The 12,028-nt window shown below is 44.0% G+C and overlaps 1 protein-coding gene across 3 annotated transcripts in view; it reads left to right on the forward strand.

Moving 5' to 3' along the window:
• Positions 1-3,021: 3,021 nt before the first annotated feature.
• The window catches only part of tulp4a (TUB like protein 4a), a 54,984-nt gene continuing 45,977 nt past the window's right edge, over positions 3,022-12,028 (forward strand). The window contains exons 1-3 of one of the 3 annotated variants that reach the window (XM_035775144.2): positions 3,022-3,341; positions 4,419-4,770; positions 5,426-5,732. In XM_035775144.2, the coding sequence (XP_035631037.2) occupies positions 5,481-5,732 (252 nt within the window). In that variant the 5' untranslated portion in view covers positions 3,022-3,341; positions 4,419-4,770; positions 5,426-5,480. Of the gene's footprint in view, positions 3,342-4,418; positions 5,733-12,028 lie in introns of all 3 variants that reach the window. The other 2 variants (XM_035775146.2, XM_035775145.2) reach the window with 2 other exon arrangements.

The following is a 12,028-nucleotide window of genomic DNA, read 5'->3' on the forward strand; positions in this document are numbered from 1 at the left end:
TCGGAGTAATAGCAGGTTTCATCGTTTATTTTTTATTTTGTATAAGTTATAGGTACATTTAGACATCTAATTTCTTCTATAACCTACATTTGTGCTATTTTGCAAAGAAAATAGTATCTTACCAAGTCATGCCACATGCTGTAACATATACAGATAACAATTAGCAATGGTCTGCCAATAAAAATTATTTTTCTCAAATCATTTACATTTACATTTAAGTCATTTAGCAGACGCTCTTATCCAGAGCGACTTACAAATTGGTGCATTCACCTTATGACATCCAGTGGAACAGCCACTTTACAATAGTGCATCTAAATCTTTTAAGGGGGGTGAGAAGGATTACTTTATCCTATCATAGTATTCCTTAAATAGGTGGGGTTTCAGGTGTCTCCGGAAGGTGGTGATTGACTCCGCTGTCCTGGCGTCGTGAGGGAGTTTGTTCCACCATTGGGGGGCCAGAGCAGCGAACAGTTTTGACTGGGCTGAGCGGGAACTGTACTTCCTCAGTGGTAGGGAGGCGAGCAGGCCAGAGGTGGATGAACGCAGTGCCCTTGTTTGGGTGTAGGGCCTGATCAGAGCCTGGGGGTACTGAGGTGCCGTTCCCCTCACAGCTCCGTAGGCAAGCACCATGGTCTTGTAGCGGATGCGAGCTTCAACTGGAAGCCAGTGGAGAGAGCGGAGGAGCGGGGTGACGTGAGAGAACTTGGGAAGGTTGAACACCAGACGGGCTGCGGCGTTCTGGATGAGTTGTAGGGGTTTAATGGCACAGGCAGGGAGCCCAGCCAACAGCGAGTTGCAGTAATCCAGACGGGAGATGACAAGTGCCTGGATTAGGACCTGCGCCGCTTCCTGTGTGAGGCAGGGTCGTACTCTGCGGATGTTGTAGAGCATGAACCTACAGGAACGGGCCACAGCCTTGATGTTAGTTGAGAACGACAGGGTGTTGTCCAGGATCACGCCAAGGTTCTTAGCGCTCTGGGAGGAGGACACAATGGAGTTGTCAACCGTGATGGCGAGATCATGGAACGGGCAGTCCTTCCCCGGGAGGAAGAGCAGCTCCGTCTTGCCGAAGTTCAGCTTGAGGTGGTGATCCGTCATCCACACTGATATGTCTGCCAGACATGCAGAGATGCGATTCGCCACCTGGTCATCAGAAGGGGGAAAGGAGAAGATTAATTGTGTGTCGTCTGCATAGCAATGATAGGAGAGACCATGTGAGGTTATGACAGAGCCAAGTGACTTGGTGTATAGCGAGAATAGGAGAGGGCCTAGAACAGAGCCCTGGGGGACACCAGTGGTGAGAGCGGGTGGTGAGGAGACAGATTCTCGCCACGCCACCTGGTAGGAGCGACCTGTCAGGTAGGACGCAATCCAAGCGTGGGCCGCGCCGGAGATGCCCAACTCGGAGAGGGTGGAGAGGAGGATCTGATGGTTCACAGTATCGAAGGCAGCCGATAGGTCTAGAAGGATGAGAGCAGAGGAGAGAGAGTTAGCTTTAGCAGTGCGGAGCGCCTCCGTGATACAGAGAAGAGCAGTCTCAGTTGAATGACTAGTCTTGAAACCTGACTGATTTGGATCAAGAAGGTCATTCTGAGAGAGATAGCGGGAGAGCTGGCCAAGGACGGCACGTTCAAGAGTTTTGGAGAGAAAAGAAAGAAGGGATACTGGTCTGTAGTTGTTGACATCGGAGGGATCGAGTGTAGGTTTTTTCAGAAGGGGTGCAACTCTCGCTCTCTTGAAGATGGAAGGGACGTAGCCAGCGGTCAGGGATGAGTTGATGAGCGAGGTGAGGTAAGGGAGAAGGTCTCCGGAAATGGTCTGGAGAAGAGAGGAGGGGATAGGGTCAAGCAGGCAGGTTGTTGGGCGGCCGGCCGTCACAAGACGCGAGATTTCATCTGGAGAGAGAGGGGAGAAAGAGGTCAGAGCACAGGGTAGGGCAGTGTGAGCAGAACCAGCTGTGTCGTTTGACTTAGCAAACGAGGATCGGATGTCGTCGACCTTCTTTTCAAAATGGTTGACGAAGTCATCTGCAGAGAGGGAGGAGGGGGGGGAGGGGGAGGAGGATTCAGGAGGGAGGAGTAGGTGGCAAAGAGCTTCCTAGGGTTAGAGGCAGATGCTTGGAATTTAGAGTGGTAGAAAGTGGCTTTAGCAGCAGAGACAGGGGAGGAAAATGTAGAGAGGAGGGAGTGAAAGGATGCCAGGTCCGCAGGGAGGCGAGTTTTCCTCCATTTCCGCTCGGCTGCCCGGAGCCCTGTTCAAATGTTGTTCCATATATTTAAGCAATTCAGAAAATGTAGATTGAAGATCTTCGTGTCTCCAATATTAGCTGTTTTTATCTACAGAAAACGAGGTGTCGTGGACCAAATCATGTATGTCACGTGATACAGTAACCCGGGCCACGTTCAGTTGCCAAACGTTGTAAAACGTTGCCGATAGAAATGTCATGAATAGACCTGATGCGATCCCTCCACATAGAGATTATGTAACATTGCTAGAGGGCCTCTGTCATAAACTCTCAAAGTTCCAGAATGGATTGAAACTGGCAGCCATATTGGTCAGGGAGAAATCCAAACCAGTCTATTACAGGCTATTACCTCATGCCTTTTGCACACAATGTATATAGACTCCCCCCTTTTTTTTTTTTTTTACTACTTTTTTTTTTTTTTCCTACTGTGTTATTGACTTGTCAATTGTTTACTCCATGTGTAACTCTGTGTTGTCTGTTCACACTGCTATGCTTTATCTTGGCCAGATCGCAGTTGCAAATGAGAACTTGTTCTCAACTAGCCTACCTGGTTAAATAAAGGTTAAATAAAAAAATAATTACAGACAATATCAGTAATTGTTGCACTTAGAACTTGTCTAAATCCTATCATCAAGTGATTTCAGCTAGTGTATGGTTGTGGATTGACTGCACTTTTTGAATGGAATGTTACCATATTGGCAGTAAATTAAAACAGTTAATTTAAAACTGGCTGGCAAGCTAGCTAACCAACATATAGGGCAGAGACATTCTTCAAATTCATTATTTTACACTATCGTATCACAGCACTGACAAACCATGTTTGACCAACTTCCTGACCAAAATGGCTGAACTTTATCCCGTCATAAGAAGGTTAATGAACATTCTATTATTTCATAAGAAGGTTAATGAACATTCCATTATTTTCATTCCCAATTCTATGTGCCACCACTACGTGTCAGAGGCCTATTTGTTCTACATAGCCTATTTCTATCTGAACGTTCCAAAACGTTGCGTCCTACTGAATGCGCCCCAGCACAGGCCCTGCCCTGTACATTCAGCAACAACACAAGACAAGGGAAGGGAAGGGAGACGAGAGGTAAGCGGTTTCTCATTGTCCATTGATATTTATCCAGCGATATTGACGTTAGGTCTCACATGATTTTAGCATACTGACAACGATACCTACTCCCTTGCTGTTTTTGCACACAAACGTGTCTTTTCAAAACAAGACGACTAGCTAGCTAGTTTTCTATCGGGCTACTGACTAGCTAACGTAAGCTAACTAGCTAGCCAACCAATCTACAGTGAAGATGCCGATGCTAGTGGTTGGTAACGTTAGCTAGCTAGCTAGTTTTGTGATTTGTAAAATGTCCAGATCAAATGGGACAATGCCGGTATTTCTGTCTGTGGCTTACTAGTTAACTAGGTACTTAATCATTTAGTTACCCGCTTTAGGTATGCAGTGAATAAGCTGCTAAATTGCGAGCTGGCTAATGCACATTCTGCCAATATTTAGCCGAATGGATTGATATTATTATATGGTCACTGTTATTTAGCCCGTTATTCGCTAAGGTTAGCTAACGTCACCGATTGGGCTGTGCTGCCAAAATACCAAAGTATCAAATATTTGCATATAAAGAAATATCCCCAGTTTATGGTGCTAAACCAACTTGATTCTGGAAACTAACGTTAGTTAGCAGTGGTTTATAAGTGTATGCTATTTATTGGAAATCGAATAGCTGTTTGGATAATTATGACACTGAGCTGTTAACTAGCTGCTGTATCAATATATATGAACATAGTCTGAATCAATGATTTGTAAACCGAACGGGATGGCAATGGAAGGCGTTTGACAATGGAAGGCTCCAATGTTGTGCCTCCCATCGAGTTGCTTCACAGATCACAGCCGAACAATATTTGTAGTATTTTATTGTCCTTTCTTTTGCGTCGTGGTCTTTATGACCATTCGCCATGCATTCTCGCGCTCTTGATTTCTCTCTCAGATTTCTCTCTCAGATTTCTCTCTGAGTCTCAACAATGTGAACACAAACGGCGCATTCGGGCTGGTCTTAGCATATTTATTGCTGCTGTGTTTTCTCAGGGGTATCAGTTCTCCTTGATCTTCTCCTTGATCACTCTATATAAAATGTTTATTTTTCTCCCTTTTTCACAGCACTCCTTGACGGGATCCCCGACATAGATTGGAAGGCAAGTTGGGTGACATAATGATTTTGCTGGGAGCAGCAGCACTCCCACGGGTTGGGGTTGACAGCTGGGGTTTATTCATTACACCAAGTCTTTTGCAAAACGTTTATTAAACGGACGCAAACGTAACGGGGAGGGCCCAATAGAAACTCTCGTTTTAGTTGCAACACATTTTGTTTTGGACTCATGATTACAGCCCTGATGTGAGGAGTCCCATTTCATACATCGCATGGAGAACAGGTGTTTGGTTCAGCAGTGATGCCACACCGAATTGGACCATATTCAGAATAATCGGATGCTCCAGATTGAAGCAATGGATGGTTTGTAATTGAGATTTGATGCCTGCATTCTATGAGTTTTTTTAGTGCTCTGACATTTGCCTTTTGACATGCACTCAACAAATTTGTTTCTTACAGAGCTAATCAAGGCTCCAAGAATGAATGTTTTTTAAAGTTATTGCATAGTTCAAAGTTGTTGGAGGAGCTTTGTTAAGTTGTTAGGTTAGTTGGCTTTGACTGCAAACAAAGGAAAATAGGTTTTCTTATCCTGTGATCGGATCTACTGTAGTTATAAAATTACACTTTGTGTTAAGTAAAAAAATGTGTTCGTGGATAACATTTGGTAGTACGCAATGTATAGACCAATACTTTAATCTTTCACCTCCGTGGTCAATACTCATGGAATCAGTATCACATTGACAGGACTTACTGATTTAACAAATCGAAATGACCTGAATGTGTGCCTTTGAACTTTTATGCAATCTTCTACGAAATCACCACTGGCCAACCATGTTATTTAGATAATTTAGTGATCAACAACTGATCAGACTATTTTCTTAAAAACGTATGGGAACAAACACCTAGATAGACTACCAAAACGTCAAATAATATGCAGCGTCTGTTCCACGGCGCCGACACGAGTTTGCCTGCAGCGGAGTGGAAGTGCTCATAGCTGGACTACCATCCTTGTCAAAAGGCGCGACCTACAGGATTCTTTTACCTCATCGTGGAACGAGTTGCGGTCGGCAGGCATGTTCGCCGCAGTGGAGCATGGCCCCGTCCTGTGCAGCGACTCCAACATACTCTGCCTGTCATGGAAGGGCCGGGTACCCAAGAGCGAGAAGGAGAAGCCGGTGTGCCGGCGGCGCTACTATGAGGAGGGCTGGCTTGCCACAGGGAATGGGAGAGGGGTTGTCGGGGTAACGTTCACATCCAGCCACTGCAGAAGGGATCGGACTACCCCACAGAGGATCAACTTCAACCTGAGAGGACACAATAGTGAGGTAATAGACATGTTTATTTTGTGATTATAAATGTGCACATTGAAGTAATGTTAGTATAGAATCCTGAATGTCATAAGTATTTAGAATATATTTTTATCTTGCTTTTCACGATTTCTAACATCTAATAATAAATTAGACAGTTTGTCTGTTTCATATCATTCAAATGTTGAAGTCTGGGTAAAGTAACATTGTATTACCAATTTAATTACTCTCATATACGGTATTGTTAGTCAGTGAGCTGGTATTACTGTGTTTCCTGTGTAAGAGAGAGGAGAGTGGCTGTTGGTTACTGTGGTTCAGATGGACCAAGCTGCTGTGTCAGTATTCCACAAAGCAGCTGACTAGAGCGGAACCCTATAGTGACTGAAGTACTGACTGACTCCCGCAAGAGCTGGTCTCGAGCCTGACCACAGTCCCCCACATTTTATTTTAGCCATATGTGACGCAGCTCGTTTGGCAGTCATGGTTCCAGTGATTTTACACCCCAGGCTATCTGTATTACTGGGCTATATCAGAAGTTTTTCTTGTTTTATTTTTATATATTTTATTGTTTTGTATCTTTTTGTTAGTTTTTTTGTTGCCCTTTTTTCTTCCCAATTTCGTGGTATCCAATTGGTAGTTGGTCTTGTCCCATCGCTGCAACTCCCGTACGGACAGGAGGCGAAGGTCGTGAGCCGTGCATCCTCCAAAACACAACCCAGCCAAGCTGCACTGCTTCTTGACACAATGCCCGCTTAACCCGGAAGCCGGCCACACCAATGTGTCGGTGGAAACACCGTACATTTGGCGACTGTCAGCGTGCACTGTGCCCGGCCCGCCACAGGAGTTGCTAGTGAGCAATGGGACAAGAACATCCCTGCCAGCCTAACCCTCACTAACCCGGGTAACGCTGGGCCAATTGTGCGCCGCCCCATGGGTCTCCCGGTCGCGGCCGGCTGCGACAAAGCCTGGACTCGAACCAGGATCTCTAGTGGCACAGCTAGCACTGATGCATTGCCTTAGACCGCTGCAACACTCTGGAGGCCCAAAACTAGTTTTTTCCTCTCTCTTCCCTCTGCAGCAGACATTTGGTGAGCAGTATGTTTGAAACACAGAATCTCAATAAAATCACAGTATTTTCATCACAATACATATCGCATCAGCACCTAAGTATCATGATAATATCGTGAGATCCCTGGCAATTCCCAGACCTATACAATATTGTGTGCTATATCTTGGAAAATAAATACATGTGACAACATAATGTTTGTTTCCAACATTAGGGCTGGTAAATATGGTTTTGTGTTTTGTTTCCATGCCATGATACTAACGATTATTGCAACTACTGGAATCGTCCCAGCGCTACTAAATTAAAGCTTAATCATATTTAGGAAGTTCATTTTCTTAGAAAATAACTGCCCCGTGCTTCTCTGGCCATGCATATATCCCAGTCTATTTAATAGATAACAGACACTCGCCTGATCTCGCACGCCCAATTAGGAGAGGTATGGCTACTTAACTTGAAGCAGCAAGAATGATGAGAGCAGACACTTGCACTTTTTCTTACGTTTTGCATAGCCTATAGCCTACCCTTCAGGCGCTGGAAGATTTACAGGCAGAGACAAATAAATGGGTTATCAATATTTATTGAAAAGGCACCTCTACTCACGTTGGTTGAGTGCCCTCCACTTCTTTCCATTTATAATTATTTGTTTCCACACACTGGTGAACTGCACTGCAGCCTAGTCATGACATAGGGTGGTGGCAGGTAGCCTAGAAGGTAGCCTAGGGGTTAGAGCATGTATTCCCAAACTGGGGTACGCATAATGCCGCTGGGGGTACGCCAAATAAAAATGTGATTCACATTTGGAAAAATATATATATTTTTATTTATATGCTTTGACAAAAAAAAATCTTCACATTTTCCAACAGTCCATTTATATTTTCCAACAGGGAAATACATTTGGGTGAGTTTTTTTGTCCCCTGAGCAACCTCGTTTCACTCGTTTCATTAAACCATCTGGTGTTCAGCGAAATAATAACACAATGTCAAATACAGGTAGCCTAGTCAAATAATGAACATTCAATCTATTAACCGTTACTCTCTCGGGGGAATTCCACAAATAGTCCATATGTAGCCAAATGTAGCTTCTGCTCATTTCGTTTGCTCAAAAATGTATAAATTGTTAAAAGAAACTAAGGCCCATGTCCATAGAGACACATACCAGCTCTACTGGTAACGTTAGTACTGCTACTACCAGCAGTACTACACCTGCACCTGTCGACGACAAGTAGTTCTGCTTCCACGAGCACATCCAATGCTTAGCATCAGTAATTCTACATTTGTTTTTAGGCCAGCTAGCATGGACACTGACATTTGTGAATCTGATGCAGTCAAAGAGCTACTGCCCCCGTAACCGGGAAAGCACCGAACAACAGACAGGGGCGTTGGACCATCGAAGAGGTGCAAATATGATGAGAACTACATTGATTTGGGCTTCACTTATATTGGAAGTAGTGACTTTCCTCAGCCACAGTGTGTTATATGTGCGGAAGTACTTATCTCACAACTTGATGAAACCAGACATTTAGAAACAAAACATGCCAATTTTAAAAATAAGCCACAGGAGTTTTTTGAATGAGAATTAAGACGACTTTCGAGAAGTAAGACATGTATAAAAGCAACAGATACCATTAATCAGAAGGTGCTAGAAGTGTCTTATGGTGAGCTACTGAGTGGCTAGGACAGGCAAGCCCCATACTATTGTGGCGGACTAAATTCTTCCTGGGACAATGCTGGGGGAAAAGGACAAAACAAAACTATACAGACAATGTCTTCATCAAACAACACTGTTTCACGACGCATCAGTGACATGGCAAGATATGTTTTGAAACAGTTACTGCTTTGCATACAAGCCAGTGAACTCTATTTGTTACAGCTGGATGAGTCAACAGACGTGTTGGGCCTGGCACAGCTCCTGGTATATGTCTGTTACATTTATTGGGGGTCAATTAAGGAAGACCTCCTCTTCTGGAAACCAGGACAACAGGAGATTATATTTTTAAAGTTCTGGACAGCTTTGTGACATCAAATGGACTTTGGTGGTTGATGTGTTGGTATCTGTACTGATGGTGCAAAAACCATAACAGGGAGACATAGTGGAGTGGTAACACGTGCAAGCAGTTGCTCCCCGCCGCCATTTCGGTACACTGCAGCATCCACCGAGAGGCTCTTTCTGCCAAGGGAATGCCTGACAGCTTGAAAGACGTTTTGGACACTACAGTGAAAATGGTTAACTTTGTTAAAGTACGGCCCCTGAACTCTTGTGTATTTTCTGCACTATGCAATGATATGGGGAGCGACCACGTAATTATTTTACAACAAACATTGATATCCAACGTGCGCTGGATATCAAGGGGCAAAGTATTGACACGTTTTTTTTTTTTTTAAATTGAGAGACTGTCTTAAAGTTTTCTTTACTGACCATCATTTTTACTTGTCTGACTGCTTGTTGATTTCTCACACGACTGGCCTATCTGGGTGATGTTTTTTCTCAACTGAATAATCTGAATCTAGGATTACAGGGACTCTCCTCAGCTATTCAATGTGCTGGACAAAATTGAGGATATGATTAAGAAGTTGGAGCTAGCTCTTCACTGTCTGTATTATGATTTTTTTTTTGTGCAAATTAACTCAAGCTTACGGACAATGTCAAATGGGATATAGCAAAGTACCTGAGTGAGTTGGGCGCGCAATTATGCAAGTACTTTCCCGACACGGATAACACAACTGGGTTCGTTATCCCTTTCATGCCCTGCCTCCAGTCCACTTACCGATATCTGAACAAGAGAGCTTCATCGAAATTGCAACAAGCGGTTCTGTGAAAATTGAATTTTATTAGAAGCCACTGCCAGATTTCTGGATAGGGCTGCGCTCAGAGTATCCTGCTTGGCAAATCGCGTTGTTAAGACACTGATGCCCTTTGCGACCATGTATCTATGTGATAGTGGATTCTCGGCTCACACTAGCATGAACACTAAATACAGGCACAGACTGTGTGTGGAAAATGATTTAAGACTCACACTCTCCAATACAACTCAACATTGCAGAGTTATGTGCATCCTTTCAAGCATACCCTTCTGATTAACGTGTGTGGCAGGCTTACAATGATGGCAAAAAAACACATTTGAGTGCGCTGACCCTGGTGCTAGAGGGTGTACCCAGCTGGAGGTTGAATGTTTGAAGGGGTACGGGACTATAAAAGGTTTGGGAACCACTGGGTTAGAGCATTGGGCCAGTAACCGAAAGGTCGCTGGTTTGAATACCTGAGCCGAGAAGGTGAAAAATCTGTCTGTGCCCTTGAGCAAGGCACTTAATCCTAATTTGCTCCAGAGGTGTCGTAATACTATGGCTGACCCTGTAAAACAAAACATTTCACTGCACCTATCCTGTGTAATCTAATCTGCGGCGACAACAAAATATTTTAATCCCAGAGTTGTCTGTCTGACCGCCCGCATGCACCATGAAAAATGTTGACCGCGCTGCAATGATCTATGCCGGGACCCGTGGGAATGCAGCCATCTAGCTCCAAGTACCTAAACTGACACAATGTTTTTTTATGAGGTTGTTGAACTAGGTTTGCAATAGGTGTGTGTTTTTAAGGGATTTTGGTTGATTCTCATTTTACCCTCTTCCAGTCACGTTCATTCAAGTACATGTTTATCCGAAACAACAGTTCCCCCTTTCACACTTTCCCTAGTAATGAAGTCTGTAATGTCCTTCCCCAGACCATATTTCATATAAAGCAATAAATAAGCATATGCTTTGGGAAATGTAAAATCCATAATTTGGTAGCCGGGCGCATAATTCGGTGTCTCTGACAGTGTGGAAATTAGTTTGCCTAATGAATTCTATCAGGTTATGACGAATGTGCTTACTCACATCACATCAGCGCTCTGTTGAGTAGTGAAGAGAGGAGGGAACCTACTCCCATGACCAACTGACCAGGGTCTCCACTCTATATTTATGACTGGCTGCTGGCCTGAACAGGGAAATCCACTTTATCAGCAGTTATGGGAAGGGCATCAGTGCCGCTGTACTTTGTCAGCATGGGTAATGATGTACCTTCATGTTAAATAGGACACCTCACAGAATAGAATATGCCTAAATCTAATGTGGGCTCAAACAGAACAGCCAAGGTCAATAACTACGACAGACAAGATTAGATTGGTCATAATCACCAGAGCAGCGACAGTTATGGGTAGTTTACTCCTTCAGTGTTTTCTGCCATCTGAATGGATGAGTTGTTTGGATCCTGGACAGGAGTGGGTCGCAGGGAATGAAGAGAAATGCTTTTAAAGACATGCTCCGGTACTTTGGTGACTAAGTGGTTTTTTTATTTTTTATCTCCCGCTTTGGACAGGATGTGTCAATGTGCAGTTCATACATGCGTAATCTATTAGCAGAATTACTGTCTTACCTCAATTGGCCAAAAAATCCATAGTTTGAAAGCAACTTTTCTTGAAGCTGTGCTGTGCCATATTCCCTACATTTCCCCTCATGTGGGCCAGCCCCAAGCAATTTTAGTTCTAGCCATTAAGGTTCAGCCCCTTGCATTTGAGTGACAGCTAGCAAGAGGCCTGCTCAGCATTATCCAATGAGGGTTGCAGGGCAGGTCCAATGGCTCAGTGGACACTGCAGAGCGAGAAACCCATGAGAAGTTGCGCATACAATGCCTTCAGAAAGTATTCACACCTCTTGACGTTTTCCACATTTTGTTGTGTTACAGCCTGATACAGACGTCCTTCCTAACTCAGTTGCTGGAGAAGAAGGAAACCCCACAGTTGCAGAGTTTAATGGCTGTGATAGGCAAAAACTGAGGATGGAACAAAAACATTGTAGTTCCTCCCTTAGAGATGCACGATATATCGGTAAGCATATCGGAATATGCCAATATTATCTAAAAATGCCAACATTGGCATCGGCCTGATGTCTGTCGAATGTAATGACTACACAGAACAAAAACAGAAAAGTACTAAGGGCACACTTCCAACAATTAAACAAGAAGTTGAGCAGTCATCTGAAAGAGTAAGAACATTTCAGTGAGACAACTCAAAGGTGAAGTCCATTGATGCCAAGATAATGGAATTCTTTGCCCATGACAATCAACCGTCCGTCCTCTGTCGTGGATGATGTTGGCTTTCACCGTCTGGTCGAGCCTCGATACACACTATTTTTCAGATGTTGCCCTACCGGAGTTGTACGTTTCAACAATACTGTGCATCTATGAGCTGCTTGCTATGGGCGTCACTGCTAT

Source organism: Oncorhynchus keta, chromosome 8 (assembly GCF_023373465.1).
Source record: "Oncorhynchus keta strain PuntledgeMale-10-30-2019 chromosome 8, Oket_V2, whole genome shotgun sequence".
Lineage (NCBI taxonomy): Eukaryota > Metazoa > Chordata > Actinopteri > Salmoniformes > Salmonidae > Oncorhynchus > Oncorhynchus keta.